This window comes from Leguminivora glycinivorella, chromosome 5 (genome assembly GCF_023078275.1).
Source record: "Leguminivora glycinivorella isolate SPB_JAAS2020 chromosome 5, LegGlyc_1.1, whole genome shotgun sequence".
Taxonomy (NCBI): domain Eukaryota; kingdom Metazoa; phylum Arthropoda; class Insecta; order Lepidoptera; family Tortricidae; genus Leguminivora; species Leguminivora glycinivorella.
Window position 1 is genome coordinate 20,699,405 of NC_062975.1, and position 22,322 is coordinate 20,721,726.

The following is a 22,322-nucleotide window of genomic DNA, read 5'->3' on the forward strand; positions in this document are numbered from 1 at the left end:
GTCAATTGTATTCAGAAGTCAGAATTCAAAGTGTCCCAGAATTTCCATACCTACATATCGTCGCTGCGCGTGCAAAATTCGCTATGTGATTTTTAACGATTTTTCGTTTTCAATGCCATTTTAAACCTTATTTCTAAATACATATGCTCCAAAAACAGCGTCGAGCTCATTTCAGTATTACAGGTTTTATCAAAAGTAGGTATGTGATGCCCATACATTGAATGTTCTTCTTATAATCGCTAACTGCAATAAATCACATAACTACATTATCTTCTTATAACAGCAGTTTTGGAATTGCGCCTGCTATGTGAATTATGACACATAGCTATATTTTCGGAAATATTGTATAAAAAGATGTGTTAGATGTTTGTGCCCGATTTTTACAATCTCATACATATCGATAATTTTGTACTATTTGTAGAAATCGTGAATGTTTCCAAATCGTGTGTTTTGCGTCACATAGCAGGCTTTTCTTATAAAAATCTAGCCTACTCTCTTAAAACTTGTTTAAATGGTGTATGGTAGGTGGGTTTGTCGTCAAGTATAACCTCTATAAATGAGACAGAGAGTGTAGTTTCCCTTTTTATTGAGACTATGTCTGAAAGTACAGTCGCCATCAGATATATCGGAGCGCCCAAGGTACTCAAAAATATCTGAACACGCCTCTAACGCCATGGCAATACAGGCGTGTTCAGATATTTGTGAGCACCTCGGGCGCTCCTATATATCTGATGGCGACTGTACTCACTCTGACCGAATAGTTATTTTTTAATATTTGTTAAAAATAAATCATTTCAAATTGATTTTTAAGATTAACTGTCAGAAATTTATTAGTGTTTAGTATACTGACAAATTCCGTGTAGGGTTCAGTGTTCGTAAACGTACTTATATTACAAACTATCTAAATAAGATAAATTTATGCTAAGTAACTCAAAAAAACAGCAAGTGATTTAACATTGCCTTGAAGTGGTAAGACATCGTTTTGTATGAAATTTTGTGTGATAAGATCTATCTATCCTTTCTGGAAACATTTTATAAGAAATTAATGAAAATGAAATGTTTAATAAATGAAAAAACGCTGACTTGAGAAAATCACATAAAGTTTTGAATGACAAAGATTTTTTTATCTTTTTCGAATCAAAAGGGAAAAAATGGAACCCTTATACAATTAAGTATGTACTTTCTTGTCAATCCGTTTATCTATTTGTCAATATTCTTTATTTCGGAAAAACCCTATACTCAAGTGTACTGTCACAGTATAATTTATTTATTTATTTATTTATTTATTATTGTTCGGAGAACCAACAGCTATTAATACAGAAAGGTTAACTTAATTAGGTTACAAAAAGCCAATTACAGGTTCCCACCAATAGTAACATACTGGGAGTTATTAGGTGGTTTACACTATCACATTGCAATACTAAGCAACCTACTTAATCTAACTAGATTTTAAACAAAACAAAACAAAAAATATCATGCTTAAATGACACACTCGCTTTAAAAAACTACAGTCATCGGGTAGGGCAAGCTCACTCAAAGCTATTGTTCACTAATAAAGAGTACTATCGTACAGTATGGCCACTCCTGCTCCCCGCTGAAAGTGCCTCCCACCCCCTCTCGGTTACCTCACAGTTACCGCCTGTCAAAAACACGAACAGTCGACCTGTCATATGTCACTCATACAAGCATGGTACGCGTTCACCTACACTAGCTTAGACTTTGTGCTAGGAACGCGCCTCTTTCATATATGTGATCGCCAGTGTCCGAGGTGTGGTACTGTACCGTTCCTTGAAGCTGTATAAAAACCTTATTTCTAAGTACATAGGTTAATTGAGTTGAAAAAAAATCTATACTCTCAAGGAAGTCAAAATTAATAGGGTACTTCCGGTTGACTTAAACTATGAAATTTGGAAAATAAATCGTATTACACCATACATCAGTACATGATTATTAATATAGTTGTGAGAAAAAAAATAGTAAAATGTACACGTAACTTTCGGTGTTCGAGCCAGACTAGCATTATCCGGTTTTTTCAAGTTAAACATGCATAGTGAAAACTTATTCAATACATAAACGTTTACATAATACCACATTGAGCAACTTTGTAACTGAAATAACTTCCATTCATAAAAAATAATGGAATAAATATATTATTATAGTTGTAATATATTGGTAGTAATATATTAATTTAATCGAGTTTTTTATTATGGTATTGTGTATTAAGCTTATAGTTCTAATTCGTGTTTTTTCTGAAATAATTAATTCGAAAATTAATTGATAAATTACAAATAAACAACAACATAGTTAATTCAAATCATATCATTAAATAACTATGTGACGATAAAGTGCACAAATTGTATTTTGTTCCTTAAGAATAAAATCTAGTTATGTGATTGTAAGACACATACCGGTTATTTACGACTCAAATTATAATCGCTATGTAACATATTTATGAAAAAATATTTTTTTAACCTTATAATAACTAAAATATAATTTCAAGTAATTTCTTAATGTATGCAAAAGTGAAAATACTTATTCCATAAAAATATTGATTTATTTATGTTCAATAATTGCCGAAATAAACAGTTTTTTGTGTCTCCTGTAAAGTAGGTTAAAAACACATAGCGAAATTTGCACGCGCAGCGACGATATTTGTTACTTTCCATACATTTTTGTAACAAAATAGGAAAAAATCGTATGGGACAATTTTTTTAACTACTAGGATTGAAAAAGCTGGTAATTCTGAGTAGAAATAGCATTTTTTTTTTCAAAAATATCACACTTCATAAAAGTGGCAAAAAAAAAGAATTGCTCAGTTACTGTTGAACCCTAGGAGACTATTGATACTAGATACTAATGGAATAAATACCCCATTATGTTTATCAATATTTATTTTGTAATAACTTACACCTACGTATTTTATTCACACAATAAAACAACAATATTAATATATAATATGGCACTTGGCTAACTAAGGTCACTATTAACTTTAGCAGGAATTTCTACGGTCCCTTTAAGGGGCTCTGTAACTCCATTTTCTTCTTTTTTTAACCGTCGCACTCCTTTTCTGTGTTCATACAATAACCAGCTGCAAAAAAAGAAATTAATAGTTATATTAATACGATTTGCTCAATTTAAATAACTTCAAAATAATTACAAAAAAAGATTTCCTATTATTTACTTTATTAACACAGCACAGCATTACAGTTTGGATTTCTTTTAACCCCTTTTTGCCAAGAGTGGCGCTGAAACTTAGTAGTTCATGTGCTCTGCCTACCCCTTTATGGGATATAGGCGTGATTATATGTATGTATGTATGTACTTTATTAATTGTTTTTTACTCTGCTTCAGTATACAAAGGTAATAAACTTATTTTTATCATATCTTATCTTTATACAAAACATACGAGTATTCATTATAATAATCATATTTTCCCCTCACTAGCTCGGAAACACGTGTTTTGTTCTTTAATACCAGCGGGTAAAAACGCATTTTATCCACTAGTGGATAAAGTAATTTGACCTTGAAAAGAGGCAAATTTTCTGCTTTAAAATTGATAAATGTGGGTTAATCTAGTGATGAAGATGTTTTACCACCTGTGGAACTACTGGAAGCAGTGATAAACGCGTTTTTTGCGTTGTACTTTCCTCGCTATAGTGAGGGGAAATAATATTTAAGTGTCCCATTCTGAGTAACATAAATAGTTCTTCATCACCAAATAGCGCTGTGTCAGTGCTAATGCTTTAATACTGGAGGAGTATCTTCATTTCATGCTAGAACCTAGTTATTTTGAGAACTAGGGATCGAATTTACACATATTAAAAAAGCAAAAATCATCAAAAATAAATATATTTGTTTTGTAAGGGCGTTCTATTCTGTTTTCCATCAGCAGTTCTACTTCATTCACTCTGTGATACTCCCACCTAATAATATCATAATCAAGACTGTGACAGGAGTAGTACTCATTCCTAAGTCTTCTAGGATTTTACATGGGACTATTGTCATATCTTGTTTTTATTTATTTCTACAGAATATGCCTCTGTACAACCAGTACATGCCTAAAGAGGCTCCTGCTAGTGAAAAGATCCAATTTATCAGATTTTCTGTTGCAACTTGTGTGTAATAAAATTCTGTATATTATAGAAACTAGTTATAAGGAAAATTGCTACACCCCACCGGGGTCCATGTGTAACTATACTAACTATCCACAATATGTAACATCTATGTAAATACCATAAGTAAGTAAGTAAGTAAGTAAGTTTATTTGCGAAGAATAAGTAGGTACATTAGTGTCTTAGTTGGTAGGTGACATTTGGTTGCTTATTCTGCTATTTGTACTATACAGGTTGTATTAGCATGCAAAAATCTTAAATTAACTACTATTCTATCTGTATATCTTCAAAGAGGAAATCTTTTACACTGTAATAGCTCTTTTCAGTCAGCAACTGCATCAACTTATTTCTAAATCTATGTACAGGTAGCTCTCTTAAAGATTTTGGTAACTTATTAAAAACTTTCATACACATGACAAAACAGTGATTGGAATATAATGCTGTCCTGGGAACATAATTATGTACTAGTCTTCCAGGATCACGTTGGTTTCTAGTAGAGGCGCTTTCAGCTGTTGTAAATAAATACATATGCCTCTTTACAAACATGCATATTTCTAAAATATATAAACTTGGCAGTGTTAAGAGCTTAAGCTTTTTGAAGGATGGCTTGCATGTTTTGTAGGGGGCTAGATTACAGACAGCACGTATACATTTTTTCTGCGCTATAAAACCTCGCGCTGGGCCTCACGGCGTAGAGGAGCGTCCCCCGGTTGGTGGATGGGGGAATGGTCGGTAGCACAGCCTAGCTACGCTATCCGGCTAAGTCCGATGGACTCGCTGACCAAAGTAGGATGTGGTCCTCCAGCAGTTTGGGGGTTGTGCGGCGGGTTAACACCCCTCCCACAGAAAAAACAAAACGTTACGAAACCGACACAGAGAAAAATACGATCTGATCCCAATGACGACTTTCGGCGCGGAATAAAGGAACTTCGATTTGCCTCCTGGAATGTTCGTAGTTTGTATAGGCCGGGTGCTGTTTACCAAGTAAGCAAGGAACTCCACCGTTATAACATCCCGATTGCAGCATTGCAAGAAGTAAGGTGGCCCGGGAGTGGGGAGAGTAATATTGATAACAATCATGTTCTATTCTACAGCGGGGGGGAATATGGAAGACATGATAGAGGAACTGGTTTTATGGTATCGAAACAGGTGGTGGGAAATGTTATTCGATTCCAGGCAATTTCTGACAGGCTGAGTCTCCTGCGTATTAAAAGTACCTTTTACAATATCACAATCATCAATGCATACGCCCCAACTGAACTCTCCGACGATGATACCAAAGATAGCTTTTATGAAGAACTTGAGGCAGCTTATGACCTGATCCCGGAATACGATGCCAAGGTTGTTTTAGGAGACATGAATGCTCAAATAGGACGCGAGGATATATTTATCCCCACTATAGGTAAGCACAGTAAGCACGTGAAGTCCAATGATAATGGCGTACGCCTGATAAGTTTTGCTGCTGCCAAATCGATGGTCGTAACGAGCACCATGTTCCCACATAAAGATATCCATAAGGGAACATGGAAACATCCTAACGGGATCACAGTCAACCAAATCGATCACGTCTTAATTGACAGTCGTCACAAACGTATAATAGAAGACGTGAAAACTTACCGGGGTGCTGATTGTGATAGCGACCACTACTTGCTGGGAATAAAACTTAAAGCCAGAATTAAAGTAGTACGCGGAGAACGTAAAATGGAGAATGAAGGAATTAATCTGGAAAATATCAAAGATAAGGATATATTGCAAAAGTTTCAACTCGAATTAAGTAACAAATTTAAAGGTTTGGAAATGCAAGAGGATATTAACAAAATGTGGGAAGAGACAAGAGAAATAGTAACAAGAGCAGGGGTAGAAATACTAGGCAAGAAGAAGCGAAAGAAAAGGAGAAAATGGTGGAATGAGGAATGCGATCTAGCTATGGCAGAAAGACGACAACTTAAGATTCTTGTGGAACAAGACCTCAGATGGAACGATAAGTATCGAGAGACATGCCGTAGGTTTAGGAACTTAATGAGAAACTTGAAGAGGCAACATCTGGAATATCAACTCAGAGATATCGAAACTTTAATAAGGGCTAACAAGAGCAGAAAGTTCTATCAAGAACTGGGATTTATTAAGAAAGGATACCAACCTAGGGCGCAGTTTCTAGAAGACGATAACGGAGACCTTGTAGTAGAGACAGAAGCAATAAAAGGTCAGTGGCGTCAATATTTCATGAGCCTGCTCAACTGTCAACCGGTGAACAGTCGTATTGATGCGCAGACAACGGAAGGGAATGTGGATATTGTAGAAGAACCAACCTTCGACGAAGTTAGAAAGGCTATCATGAGGCTGAAAAACAATAAGTCCCCAGGGGTGGACGGAATATGTGCAGAGGTATGGAAATATGGCGGCGGGGCAGTGCAATCCAGATTATATGAGCTAATCACCAAGATCTGGAAAGAAGAGCAACAACCCGAAGAGTGGAACACTGGAGTGATATGCCCCATCCACAAAAAAGGATCCAGGAAAAAGTGTAACAACTACAGGGGCATTGCACTGCTCCCAACGGCATATAAAGTCCTCTCATATGTCTTACTGGGTCGACTCCAGCCTTATGCTGAAACCATTCTCGGCGACTACCAGTGTGGCTTCCGTCAGAACCGCAGCACCGTGGATCAGATTTTTCTGTTGAAACAACTGATGGAGAAGAAATGGGAGTACGCACAGCCAATCCACATTCTATTCGTGGATTTTGCCAAAGCATACGACAGTGTTGACAGAGAGATGTTATATAAAATATTAAAATATTTCAAAGTGCCTGAAAAACTAGTTAACATGATTATTGTCGCCACCAGAGTGAGCAAGATGAAGGTAAGAGCTTGCGGAGAACTGTCAGCAGAATTCGAAGTTGTTACTGGTCTAAAACAAGGAGACGCCCTTTCGCCAATGCTGTTCAACTTGGTACTCGAATACGTCATCCGAGAAGTTCTTAGGTATGAAGGGGGTGTGGAGTTGAACGGCAAACATAAGATCATTGGCTATGCTGATGACCTGGGGCTATTGGCTCAAAATGGGGACCTGGAGGCCATGGCTGGAATTGTTGAGCAGGAAGGGGAAAGATTGGTCTCGCAATCAACCGCCAGAAGACCGAATATCTACAGATGAGAAGATACAAGAACACCAGAATGAAAAGAGAAGATCTAGTAGTTGGAACAAGTACCTACAAAGGTGTGGATCATTTCAGGTACCTCGGATGCACTGTGACTGATACCAACCAAAGGGAAGAGGAGATAGATATTCGGATCCAGAACGCCCTAAGATGCTCGGCAGCGCTCCACCGAGTGTTAGTGTCCAAGCTGATCAGTAGACCAACCAAAATTCGAGTCTACAAGACTGTTATTAGACCAATTTTGATGTATGGGTGTGAAGCTTGGACACTGACACAGAAAGAAGAGAACAAGCTTTTAGTGGCGGAAAGGAAAATCTGGCGGAAGATTCTAGGGCCAATCAAAGAGGGAGATGGAACCTGGAGGCGCAGGAGAAATAGAGAGCTGGAAGAGCTAATGGCGGTGCCTAATATAATTGGCGAGATCAAAGCTACACGACTCCGCTGGCTTGGCCACCTGGAAAGGATGGGAGAGGATCGTGGTGTGAGAAGAGCATATGTGGGACGCCCAGGTGGAAAACGTCCGCGTGGGCGTCCCAGATATCGCTGGTGCGAGGAAGCCCTGAAAGACCTGTCCGCACTTGGTGTACCCAACTGGCGTGAAGTGGCGCAGGATAGGGCAGAGTGGCGATCTCTTGTGTCGGAGGCCAAGATCCTTTTTGGGTCGCTGAGCCAGTGAAGTAAGTAAGTAAGTAAGTAAGATATTAATTTGCAGATTTTTTAAAGTATCATTTATTTTACATTCATGTTCTTCAATATTTTCATTCTTTTTTGTTGTAACAATAAAGGATATGTCATCAGCAAACATAACAGTTTTATAGGGAATTATATCTGGTAATTCATTTATATACGCTATGAATAGTAAAGGCCCAAGCACACTGCCTTGCGGTACACCATAGTTGTTACATTTTAGCTCCGATCTGTATCCGGTCTCTACATTAAATTCATTTAGTTTGACAATTTCTACGCATTGTTTCCGATTCTGTAGATTTCTACGCATTGTTTAGATTCATAGTTTGCAATAACAATTTTACTTACTTACTTACGACATAGAAAGCCACTTATAACTACGTACACGGTGTAACATGAGAAATCCGTATCATTTCAACAGCGTAGGTATTCCTCATCATATTATAGGAGTAAAATGTCATACAAACTTTTCTGGATTTCGCCTACAGAGATTTTATTATCGATTAGATTATAAGCATTTAAATAAATAACAATTACTTATTATTTTTCAGAACAAAACGCTATTTTGATGGCGATAATGCCGTTATCGGAGATAATATAACTATCCTCGTTGATAGATATCAAAAAATAACTAGTAACGGGTTAAGAATTTCACCACCCCCTTTCTTCCCGTGGGTGTCGTAGAAGGCGACTGTGGGATATGGGTTAAATTGTGGCGTAGGCGAGAGGCGCTGGCAACCTGTCACTGCAATGTCACAATTTCGTTTTCTGTCAACCCCTTATTTGCCAAGAGTGGCACTGAAACTTGAGTTGTTTCATGTGCTCTGCCTACTCCTTCATGGGATACAGGCGTGATTGTATGTATGTATGTACCAACTAGTAACTCATTTCAAAAAGTATTAAAAAAAAAATGTTTTTATTTTATTTCAAGTGCCAGTTTTACAAATAACATTGACTTTTTATGTGAAAATACATCCAAAAAAATAAAATAAAAATTTTTTTTTTTGGCGAAATTAGCTTGACGTCATATAACATTTTATCTTTATTTTGCCCTCAGAAATGCGTAGTTAAAATCTTTCGGTTCTCTGTTACACCGTGTATAATACTTACAAGAAGACAGCGATCGCTGGCACGGACATGCCGGCACCCATGAGAAACACTGCGCCTGGCAGCACGTCCATGGTGCGAGTATACACTGTGGTGTACAGCGGCACGTAAATTAAAGGCATCAGGTTCTCAGTTAGCCCGAATATGGAATTCACTTTACCTGTAAAAAAACAGTATTTTAAATACAAACCATCAGACAACCGGATTATGTTCATAATCTAAACAGATCCGGCCGGATCGGATTGCAAATAGTTATTTGGGGTAAATCGTTGCTGAACTTCTCGTTATTTTAATATCGAAGAAAACAAAAAAAGGAGACTCTTCGAGTGACGATTTCCAAGCACACGTAATAAATGGAACTTGAACAGGAAAATCTTAATATTTTAAACTAAAATTAAAAGTAAATAAGTATACACCGTGTTTTTTTTATTTCCGTTAACTTTAAGGGAAAGTTCTTTTGATCAAATACAATTAATTTCTCTAAGAAACTGGCGTCTTAACTCTTACGGTTATCGAGTTATTAAAAAAATAAAGATAATTACTGAACTCGTGTTACTTGTTACGATGTTATTTGTTTTGACATGTGCCGTCAATCACTTGACACTTTTAACTTGAACGTTATTCTTAAGGGTCTCTCACACTAATTAAATTCATTAATTATGTATGAAAATGAAAACTTTTTTTTGCGAATTTAACTAAAAATTATATACGGGGTGGTTCCTGATAATGAACCTAACGACGTGTCTAATTTAACGGAAGACAAAAAAAACACGGTGTATAATTATGTAATGTAATTGAGTCAAGGATGCTTGTGTGGTTGTCCTTTGAACCGTCAGACTTATTTTGGTCATGATGATAAGGATATCTTTCCTACTCGTTGTTTTTTATAGTCGTGGTTGATACTAGAGATTAAGGAAATATATAATCAATATATAATCATACACTAATCCGTACGGTAGATATATTTAAAAATGATCTTTATTTACATGAACATAATTACATAACTAGCTAAAGTCTAAAATAAACCCTTGAGCCATTGTACCAAGGATACTGGCGACATTTCCTCCATTATTGGTTTTACTTACCTAATTCATCAGGGGCCACTAGTTTCGACATAATGGATCTCATCGCTAGAAGAGACGTTCCATTTAGAATTTCCACCAAAGGAGCTGTGAAAGAAAAAAAAACATTAATAAAGAGAATACAAACTTCCCGTATGTAAAGAGTACTTTATTAATAAGTTTTTTGCAAAAAAAAAACATTTTTGGCACAAGCTTTTATCACCGACTGTACCTTTCTTTCAACAGTCGTCTACTCCTCTCCGAGACGTTTCTAAAGTCCCCTTACTCGATGGGGATACGACGTTTCATAACAGAGTTCCTATGACCACCTTTCTGCTCCATCATCAAATCAGCTCCATGATACCATAATATTGCATTGTCACGTGATTTACATTTATGTAACATGCAAAATTTCAGCTCAATCATCAGAAACCGGGAAGTGGGTCAAATTTAGCTTCTACGTTTTGACGCACACTAACATACAAGGCAAGTTGAATAAAAACTTTTAAAATCGGGACTTAATCGCGTATTTTTAACTAGGTACATTTTTAAACTAACTTCTAACAGGGGACGGCGTTGTCCCCGTTAAAAATGTAGTTATACGCGATATTTAAAGTTATTACGTGCAATAATCGTGAAAGTTTAAACCAGTGCAAAGGCACCATGGTTTACGTACGTGCGTGCGTGCGTGCGTGCGTGCGTGCGTGCGTGCGTGCGTGCGTGTGTGCGTGTGTGTGTGTGTGTTTTTAGATTATTTTTTTCTGCTTTTATAACCCACTGGGTTTCTGAATTCTAATCAGAACAGAATAAAGATAGCAAAGTAGTTACATTATATACGTAAGTGGTATTTTGCATCTCAGAAATAAATTGGACACTAAAACAACCGAATAGGATCATTGATATGGCTCCTCTTTAACATGTGACCAAATTTGCAGTTTTACATAGACTTTACTTGTACTCGTAATATTTATGTGGTCTTATGGTAGTGTAAATAAGTGTTAAATTCTATTTTTTTTGACGGCCGGTCTGGCCTTGCGGATAGTGACCCTGTCGCCGTTTATTTATCTACTACTAGTAGTAATCTATATAATTATATAAACGGCAAAGTCCTGAGTGACTGACTGACTGATTGACTGACTTAAATAAACGCACAGCCCAAACCGCTGGTGCTAAAGATTCCAAATTTGGTACGTAGGTTACTTTTAAGGTCTAGGGGCGCACTAATCACTACATAGTATAAAACAAAGTCGCTTTCTCTGTTCCTATGTCCCTGTGTATGCTTAAATCTTTAAAACTACGCAACGGATTTTGATGCGGTTTTTTTTAAATAGATAGAGTGATTCTAGAGGAAGGTTTACATGTAGGTATAGTACCCGTGCGAAGCCGGGGTGGGTCGCTAGTGATTGATAATATACAAACCTATGTAGAACACCGTGGCCGTTGCCGCGAAGCAGTAGATGAACGAGCCGACGATCTTGCTGCTCGTGGAAATGATGCCCAGCACCGAGTCGTGCCATTTCAACATTTTACTGAATACGATGAGGGAGAACACCGTTCCTGTAACAAGAAGAAGAAGAATAAGAAAACATTTATTGACACACAAATAAAGATTGAACATTTACACAAATATTCATTTATTTATCTTTTCTCTTAGGCTAGGTTTTTTACAATATGAGTATAAAAGTAAAATAAAAAAAACGCTTACAAAACAATATTTAAAACATATAAAAACATTATAAAAAACCTAACCTAGGGTGCCGCCAGCATCGGGGTAGGGTCCAAGCTGTCGGTGATTAGGGCTGCAGCAGAGAGAGGAACCGTCGGACTATCCGCGCTGTGTCCAAGATCACCGCCTTCTGCATCTGACCCTTGATCCAGCCACCTAGCGAGAGTCTCTTAAGATGTTGGTCGAGACTCTTCGCTATGAGACCGTTCGCTGAAACGACTATCGGGACAATGATCGTCGAATCAACATCCCACATGGCGGTTATCTCGTAAGCCAACACTGGATACAATATTATTATTAAAAATAAGACAATTTGAACGCATGCCTAAAGGAACAGGCTCAACATATTATGCTGCGTCAGCCATTTTATCACAAATTGACCGCGCAGCGCTGATTTTACAGTCCATCCCCTTTTCTGAACCTCATTAACAACTATTCGGTGTAGGTGATAAAGGTACATATGTATTGATACTGACAGTATTAACAGATTGGTAAACATTAGAAACATATTTTCTGGCTCATTTTGAACTTTGAAACACATCGCTTTAGATAGGATATGGAAAAATCAATCTGATATGATAATATCCGCGACGTTTAAAGATCCATATCATATCTAGAGGAAAGATTTTACGTACAATTATCTTAATTACAATCGAGCTGTCTACCGCGGACTGACGCGGCGAGCGGCGTGACAAGCCAACGTCACCATTTCCATGCATTCATTGTATGGCCTTTAAAAATCTGTTTTCGCGTTTCAAATAGAATCGGGATGAAAAGTCGTCATTTCATGATCTGACTAAGATTAACCCAGGCATATCAGCCAGTCTCTATCGCACTATTTGTAAGTGCGATAGGGACGGCCACTAGACGTTTTATCATTTATCGCGCGACCATACTTGCCTGCCAGGATTTTCAGGATCTGTCTAATAAAACAGCAAATCGATAAAAGCATTGTATAAATCGATTTTTGTCTAGCTTCATTCCGGAAGGTTACATAAGGTTGCCAGTTTTGCAAAAATAATCGATTGTCTTGGAGCCACATGTAGGTACAAATCATTTAAAAGTGGAAAAACCTAAGCAGTGTGTCTACTGAATGCATGATATCTATTAATGAACATTAATGCACGTGATTGTAAATTTTCAATGTACGTTGACTATGAGACTGACACACTAAATATGATCCCTGACACCAAAATTTACAATGCGTCTTAATTTGCTGATAATTCAGCCATGCCAAAGTCACAATCGTGAACTCTTTGTGGCAAAAGAAACGCAACTGTCTCAGTCGATGTCGTACCAATACGGAAGAGTTATAGAGAGAGATGCACTATTGAGCATGATTGATTTACAACTTTTTAGTAAGAGGACGCCAAAGGACCGCATACGTCTTTAAGTATGAGGGCGCTGACGGCGTCCCGCTTTGAACCGCCTATATCGGGCCTCGCCGAATTTTTAAGTATGATGGCACGGAAGACGCCAGTCTTTACACTGCGTCATCATACAGCATCATCAGCGGGATAAAACTGTTTTACCTTAGAAAACATCTAATTTTACTTACCAACGGTGTGGGTGACGAAGTTGTATGTCTGGTATATGCTGAACTGCAGCTCGTCCCAACCGAATCGGTACCTCGTTGACATGTACATAACAGCAATTTCACCTGGAATCATAAAGCGTGTTTTAAAAAATAACATATCAAAGAAGTACAACACTATTTTTGAATTCAGCAAAGAATTATTCCCCTTCATTAGCAGTTGAAATTCTTGCGTTTAATAGGTACACACACCCGTATCACTGGCAGAAATGTCGGAAGAAAAAGTAATAGTTATTAGTTTTACAAGGGGGCAAAGTTGTTGTTTAACCGCACGTGTTTATATTGATACCCGAACAAGCGAAAGATTCCAATGATCTCTAAGACTCGCTAAGCTCGTGGGTCAAAAAGTGGAATATTGACCGTTGCGAGGGTCTTAAAGCACGAACGTAAGCCTGTGTGGTGACGGGTTAAGAATTTCACCACCCCCTTTCTTCCCGTGGGTGTCGTAGAAGGCGACTATGGGATATGGGTTAAATTGTGGCGTAGGCGAGAGGCTGGCAACCTGTCACTGTAATGTCACAGTTTCGTTTTCTTTCAACCCCTTATTTGCCAAGAGTGGCACTGAAGCTTTAGTAGTTTCATGTGTTCTGCCTACCCCTTTATGGGATACAGGCGTGATTGTATGTATGTATGTATTATATTTGAAAAATATTAGGTATATTTAAACTTCCATCCAGTTGGGGGGTTAGAAGAAAAAGACAAAAAGTCACTCTCCATTCTTTCAACCATGTCCACTTTAAAAATCACTTCAATGCGTCGCTCTGTTTTGCCGTGAAAGACGGACAAACAAACAGACACACACACTTTCCCATTTATAATATTATACTTCCCATTTATATTAAACGAATAGCAATTAAAATAATTGTATTATGTATAGAGGACACAGTTCAGATAAGAAAGCACATCAAATATTTTATATTTTATGTTGTGTAGGTAAATTACATATTTAATGATATTGAGATTCATATTATCTTTTTCTTCTGTGACAATTTGATATGTTTTCTCTGAAGAAAAACGACGTATTATTAACACTTTCGAAACCGGGCTCTACGCGGCGCTACGACATTTTCGCTACATACGGGGAAACCCATGTAATCGGCTACGCTTCTACGAGCGTTGTACCCGACAGTCGGGTTCTTGGTAGCGAAAGTGGCAATAATATAATTTATTGAAATTAATTTTCATAGAGTACCTAGTCTGTTCATATTCTTTGATGAATACTTTTGCATGTTAAATTGTATCTTGTTATTTAATGCATGTTAGTTATAAGATGTAATGTTTTGAAAAGAAGTTGCCCGCCGAGTTTCTTGCCGGTCCCATAGTGGATACCCCCCTCCCAACTGAGGGGGGACTGAAATCTTCTCGAGGCTGAGGCGTAGGGTTAGAGCCGGCGTAGCTTTATTTGACGTTCATATGCGCATTGTAATATGCCTACTTGAAAAATAAATATTTCATTTTCATTTTACTAATACTAATATTATAAATGGGAAAGTGTGTGTGTCTGTTTGTTTGTTCGTCTTCCACGGCAAAACGGAGCGACGAATTGACATGATTTTTTAAGTGGAGATAGTTGAAGGGATGGAGAGTGACATAGGCTACTTTTTGTCTCTTTCTAACGCGAGCGAAGCCGCGGGCAAAAGCTAGTATTATACAAAATAAAGTATAGTATATAGTATGGATTGTATATTCCATTTTGCACAAAATAAGTCACTGCCTGACTCACCGTACATAGGCCCAAACAGGATGCTCACAGTGCCCAGCAGTATACAGATGCGCACGCGTCGATTATTCGGCCCGTCCTTGAAGACGACGCGCACTGTCTCCTTGATGTTTGTGAAGTCGAAGAACAGGCGAAGGAAGTAGCAGAAACCTTTTCCATCGTGCTGCAAATATGATACAAATAATTTATTCAGAAACCACCATACAACTTTAAATTCTGAAAGAAAAGAACACTCTCGACTGATTCAGATTTCTTTAAAAAAAATCGGTTCATCTGTTCGGGAGCGGTTCGTTCGATGCCACAGACAGACAGACACGTCAAACTTATAACACTTAAAGATTAACAATTGAAAATATCAATTCTAAGTATAAACAATATATAAAAAGAAACCACAAACAGGTATTACAAACAAAAATAATCTAAAATACCTTTAGAGGTATAAAGGACTAAATATATTACACAGGTATTACAAACAAAAATAATCTAAAATACCTTTAGAGGTATAAAGGACTAAATGTCTTAAGTAAAAATATCTTGCCTACGCCACCACCACAACTGAACTCATATCCTACAGTCGATTTTTATGAAACCCACGGGAGGAAAAGGGGTGGAAAAATGAATTACTCGTTTTATTCCTATTGGCTAAATCGATTTGTGAAGGATGTCCCGCAATATTCGTTACGATTATTATCACTTAGACGTAGAGGTTTCTAAACAAATAAGTTTTCACCACACCAACTGGTAAAAATCCATTTTGCTATTCGAAATCGGATAGCAAAATTGCATTTTATGCACAAGAGTGCAAAGTAATTTCATACAAATTTTAACTTGATGCCTTGAGCTGGCGGGTAGAATTTACCTATAAATAATTAGTTTTGTAATCATAAATATTGAATTATAAGTATTTTGTTCGTGTTGGTGTGGTGAAAAATGTTGTGTTTCATTCGGTGGCAAAGTTTGTTTAACCTACGTGCGTTGAAATCCTCGCAACGCTCAAGATTCCACTCTTTGAACCGCTCGCTACGCTCGCGGTTCAATATAGGAAACTTTCGCTTGCTCGGGTATCAATATTGGCACGTGCGGTTAAACAACCCCTTTGCCTCCTTGCAAAACAAATACTTAGCTTTTATTTTGTCGTTATTTGGTCGTTATAGATATATTTTAACAATCGCTTAATAATTGTGTTGCGCCAGACCATCAAAAAGGAAAGGCAAGTTAAGCTTTTAAAAGATTTTTTCAAAGTAAATGTCTTTAAAGCATCAAGAAATCTATACTTAGTTTACTTACATTTTTCTGTTGCTCCGTTCGTTCAGGATCTCTTAATTTGTAAATGAAATAAATTAAATTCAAAATGTGCATGGTTAGTGACGTGAAGTATACTGCATAATAACCGTATCTTTTCAAAATCACTCCAGAGAGGCTCAGGCCTATGGGTATTCCGACGAATGAGAAAAACTGCACAAAACCTAATCGATATGTCCTGTTTTCTTCAGAGGTGATGTCTCCAATGAAACTGAAGACGCCCAGAAAGAATGTAGCCCATCCACCACCGCAACCTATTATAAGACAGTCAGCGAAAATTTGAACTTCAACAGGCAACGCATGGAAAAAGAACACATTCAGTATTGTGCTTATAGTTGCCAATATATCAGCGAACATGGGCACTTTCATCAAGACGATCCGTCTGCCCGTTTTGTCACTCCAGGCTCCGACGAACAGAAGAATCGTGCACGGTAGTAAAGAGTAAAGAACATATTTCACTGCCAACCTCTGGGCCACATATGTTTGCGCTTGTTTCTCATACACGGAGCTGACGTTGGCGTCTTGGTTTCTGAGGGAAGTGCAAATTTCGTCTCCCAGATTCAGATTAACACGGCAAGCTTTTTCTAACTGCAGAGTTTGGTTGGTGATCATCGCCAGCATAGCAGCCGTTATATAAATGATACCAGTCGGCTCAACTGTAACGCTTTTGAATATGTTTTTAAAAGCATTGTTTTTTTGTTTTTCTGGTTTAGCTCTCAAAGGTTCTATTTCGGATGCACTGGTTTCGGTCATTGCAAAATCTAACTACTAATAAGTGTTCTTATCTACGTAGACTACATATTACTGATGGTTTGCGATATTTGTATTGTAATTATAAATCAACGAATCAGATAAATTATTACACATTAGATAAGGACCGTAATCATTTCTATGTATTCATTTTAATGATATCTATTAATGTCTACGTATTCATTATTTGCGGTAAGATTAAATGAATATACAAATATTGAAACCCGAGATTAATTTCATTTAGGTTATATAAATACAATGTAATGCAAAAATATTATTTCAATTCAAAACGTTTAAACGTGTACGACAAACCCAAGTTAAAAACAATTGCAATTTATCTGAACTCCCTGTGTAGTGACTGGTTAAGAGTTTGACCACCACCTTTCCTCCCGTGTGTGTTGTAAAAGTTGACTGTGGAATATGGGTTTAATTTTGGTATAGGCAATGGGCTGTCAACCTGCCACTGCAATACACTACAATTTTGGTTTTTAGAGTGGCATTGAAGCTTACGCAGTATCGTGTATTCTGTCTACCCTTTTTAAGAATACAAACTCGTGTATGTGTTTTATTTGTACGTAAAGTCAAAACTCAGTAACAGTACTTTTTAACTGTTATCTATATAGGAGTGTGATTATCATTGTATCAGACCTTGATACCATCAAAATATAGTAAAAATATGATATATACACAATATTGAGTTGCCGCATTAATCACTACTATTCAGAATAAAGAATGTAATTTTAATTCAGGCAAGAATTTTGTCATAAAAATAAAATATAAAAACTAAAGTACCTTAAAAAAATTGAAAACTAAATTAAAATATACAAACTAATCAAAAAGACCTCCGCGAGCTGTACCGGATGCAAAGGTGCCCATCAAACTTGCCGCATTGCCACGGCAATTGACAACCTTTTGTCATTTTATTTTTGCTGTTCTTTTTTATTAAAGTAATACAATGAGCTCAACCATTACGACACTAATTAAGACGATTAAGATTTTAATGTATTGTATAGGTACCTAAACTTATTTGTGGGTAGTTGAATCTAGGATTTGTGATCGATCTGGGTTTTATGTAGTATATGCAGGTTGTGGTTTTTCTCCTTATTCTCCTCATCATCAGCATTTAACAGAAATTTTATAAATAAAAGCTTAAACGATCGGTTTTTATGTATGTAATCCAACTTAATATTCATTCAGCACATTTCTTCTGCAGGTACTCGATCGAACAACCACGAAGAGGGTACTCAGGTAACGTGTTCTGGTATCATACCTATTAACCGTTACCCCCTTATTCGTAATAAACGTAAAGTTATCAAGCCGATAAAGTCCATTTGTCCCTTTCTGTCACACCAATACGTCGAAAAGGGACAAACGAGCTTAAAACGAAGGGGGTTAGGATGTTAATGTAAATGGTGCTAAAACAATGTAGTGCTAAAACAATGTAGTTTAAAACATGTGTATAACATGATGACTAAGTTTTAGCTGTATCCATTGCTAACGATAGTCTTCAATGATAGAGGCATTAGCATTACATGTAGGAATAAAGGCATTGAATTCAATAACAGCGATAATTGTGCTATCGTTGTAATAATAGATTAAAAGGAGGTAGATGAAATAAATGTCACGCTCGTATTTTGACCACAGTCGCATTAAGACGCTACAGAAGCGAAAATGCTAAAATGGAAAGGAGTCCCCCTTTCAATTTGGGAATTTCAGTTAAATTTACTACTTAGTGTTGTTGTTATTAACTAGATTTATCGAAAAAAAATGTCCATTAAGAACAACTCAGTTAAAAGATATTGCGAAAAAATCTTTAAAATCGAGGTTTCGCTCTCGACTGTTTCCTCCTTCAAAACTTATTTAAACGGAACGATATTTGAGAATCTGAATAACAATGAAATAATCTGTGTCGAACCGTTTAGATTTTTTGGCTAATTGTTACCGATCTTGAGTATCACACCTTTTTTTGAGCCATATTGAAAAAGGCCGTTTTTAGAAATTTTTGATTGGCTCTAGCGTCTTTTAAAATAAAAATAGCAAAAAAATCAAAACGGTCCGACACAGATAAAAATAATAATAATCTGTGTTGAAAAAATCATTGCTCTATCTTCAAAAACCAGGGAGGAAATAGTCGAGAGCGTTTGTATGGAGAATTGACCTGTATCGTATCGTCTTATGTTTATTATAATGTCAAATGTTATATTTTTTTGTACAAACACATTTCTTTTTTGTTTAGCGATTACAGAATGATAGTTACCTACTTCTGAAACGTTATTTGATCCGCTACTAACTGACGTACACTCACCAGTCCACTTATACTACTAGTATAATATACTAGGTACTTTTAAAAATATATTATCTGCAAAAACATCATACCTTTTTTTGTTCTTCATTTCGCTCTGGATCCTTGAGTTTCAAAGTAATATAGATCATATTGCAAATGTGCATAGTCAACGCAGTGCCGTACACCGCATAGTAACCAAAATTTTTCAAAACAATTCCGGACAATCCCAGGCCTATGGGCATGCCGATGAATGTGAAAAACTGCACAAAACCCAGACGGTGCGTCCTGTTCTCTACCGTAGTTATGTCTCCTATGTAACTAAACAAGCCCAGAAATAAGGTAGCCCAGCCTCCGGCCAGTCCTACTAAAATTACATCCGAAAAAATTTGGACTTCCACAGGTAGTTCGTAGAAAAAGAAAACGTTTATGATGTTACTAATACAGTGTAAAATCTCTCCAATCATAGGTATTGCTATTATTATAATTCTTTTTCCAGTTTTGTCACTCCAAGCTCCGACAAAAAACAGTGTGATACATGGTAACACAGATTGTAGGACACTTTTCCATGCCAACCTTCGAGCCACATATTGCTGTACCTGTTTCTCGTACACGCTGATATTAGCAGTGGTATCTTGATTTCTAAGCGCAGTACATATATCGTCTCCAAGATTCAGGTTTACTCGACAGGTTTTCTCCAACTGAAGTGTTTGGGAACTGGTGACAACAAAGATACAGCCACAAAGAAAGATAGCACCAGTTGGTTCAACCGTAATGTGTTTGAATACTTTGAAGAAGTTACTGACACGTTTGTTGCCACTATCATTCGCTTTTACTTGCGTTCCAGCGTTTAAAGGCTCGGATTCTTGTTTACTATGATCTGCCATGGTCTTTCTCTATACTCTTACACCCGAAATTGATTAATTGTTACATTAATCAGTGTTTCGATCTACGCGTCCCACTTATCACTAAGGTGCTATTGGACGTTTTAGTAACACAAGCCGAAATTATCGTTAGATTAAGTGTAATCGTTGACTGGTATCATTTCATTAACAAGGTAAAATGTACGTATTCACCATTATAAGCAACAATAGCCACGAGTATTGATAACAGTTGTCCTATATGTCAAATTCTAGCTCAAAGTCACCACAAATAAAAATTCAATCACCTAGTTTTTCAAACCACGTCCAGCGCTTCGCCCATAATCCGGAGATCGCTACGGAAAACAACCGGCTTAGCAAGTGCGGCAAATATGCATTTTTCAAACAACTAAGTTTAGTATTTGCGGTACTTTCATTTGAAACCTTTGGACCACGGTAATGAGGCTTGCAGTTTGTGAAGGAGGTTGTCAATAAACTTGTCTATGTGTCTGATGACCTTGGAGCAGGTCATTTTTATGCATAACCACAGAGCCTGGTTATGCCACGGGGAAGCAAGCATCCTGGCGACAATGCCAATCCTAAGATGTACATAGATAAATTATATTTTAGTTCTATGTGTACTTCAAATGATTTAAACAATGTTTAGTATTTGGTTGGTCATAGTCAAAAACTATGATGAAAGTACTATCGTGTTTCAAGTTATCTAAATTAACTTGAATCACGATAGAGATAGGAATTTGTGTCGCGATTAGTGATGTATATCTTAATAAAAAAAAGTAATGAAGTTTTTACCACACTATTAATTATCAAGATAATGGGAAAAGCTAGTAGATATTCTCATCACAAACATAAAAATTAAATGAGAGCTAATATTTTTTTTATTAAGTACACATTACAAATGAGCTTACTCATGGTCATAGACTAGCCTAGGCGAAGAAATGACCTACGATGCTAGCTCGTCCAAAAGGCCTGTTCACAGAAATGAAATAGAATGTAATCAAAAAATCTAATTTTGAGTAAGAAATAAATACTACAAATTGCAGAATTGACGTTGGGATGCGGACTGCAGCATTACTATTCCAATGTTACTTCAGCGTGTACCTCTTTTTAGTTGCATCTGTGTTGATATTGACCATGGCTTTACCTGTTTCAACATTGCAGCCACACGTTACTGGGGTACTTGGCATCCGTTGGCTCGTTGGGTCGACGACATCCGGAAAATCATCGACATCCTAGCTCACGATAAGGATAAGTGGCGTACCAGAACAGAGGAGTGGGCGATAAGGGGCTGATATTCTCAAAAATAGTTACTTTAGAAGCAAAGATAATGGATATAGTCAATGTGAAATTTGTAGTCACAATGAATTTACTGCCAACTTATCACAATGTAAAGCGCTGGTAGCTTAGCGGTAAGTACGTGCGACTTTCGTTCCGGAGGTCGTGAGTTCGAACGTTATTTATTTAATGAGCTCTCTAATGAAATTTTTTTTGTAACAATAGGACCGATAACAGACAGATAATTCCAGAAATACCACGTGCACCCGTGCTCAGCTCTTTGTAATTTTGAAATTGCCGCCATTTAATTACCGTTGACACAAAAAAATTCGCTGGTAATTTATCGATAAAATTGATTGTAGTTTACGTCCTTAAAAACTCCGACGTCCGCTAACCAAACACACTGTATACATACCTATTGATCTTATAAACTAATAAAAAATCCAACAATTATCTACTTTTAAATACTTTTAATTTCAGTCTTCAAAATAATTGAAGGCAATCATAAAGTCGTTACATCCAGGGACCTATTTCTCAAAGTGAAAGTTACAAGCGGAAGTCCATTGACCATGTAAATTGTAATTTATCTTCGAGAAATAGGCCCCAGGTTGAATTAAGATTTATAATGTTATGTTTTCAAGCAAAAGAAAGCCCAAGCAGGTTTTT

At 36.9% G+C, this 22,322-nt stretch overlaps 1 protein-coding gene across 2 annotated transcripts; it reads right to left on the bottom strand.

Moving 5' to 3' along the window:
* Positions 1-2,873: 2,873 nt before the first annotated feature.
* On the bottom strand, positions 2,874-20,467 carry LOC125226125 (solute carrier family 46 member 3-like). 2 transcript variants are annotated; one of them, XM_048130000.1, is made up of 7 exons: positions 19,596-20,467; positions 15,171-15,330; positions 13,412-13,513; positions 11,547-11,684; positions 10,152-10,235; positions 9,070-9,226; positions 2,874-3,088 (listed from the first exon to the last, which is right to left on the bottom strand). In XM_048130000.1, the coding sequence occupies exons 1-7, from the start codon at positions 20,385-20,387 to the stop codon at positions 2,968-2,970; spliced, it is 1,554 nt and encodes a 517-aa protein (XP_047985957.1). In that variant the 5' UTR covers positions 20,388-20,467; the 3' UTR covers positions 2,874-2,967. The 2 variants fall into 2 exon arrangements, with proteins under 2 accessions (XP_047985957.1, XP_047985958.1); XM_048130001.1 differs by lacking the exon at positions 19,596-20,467 and adding an exon at positions 16,455-17,274.
* Between the last annotated feature and the right edge of the window lie 1,855 nt (positions 20,468-22,322).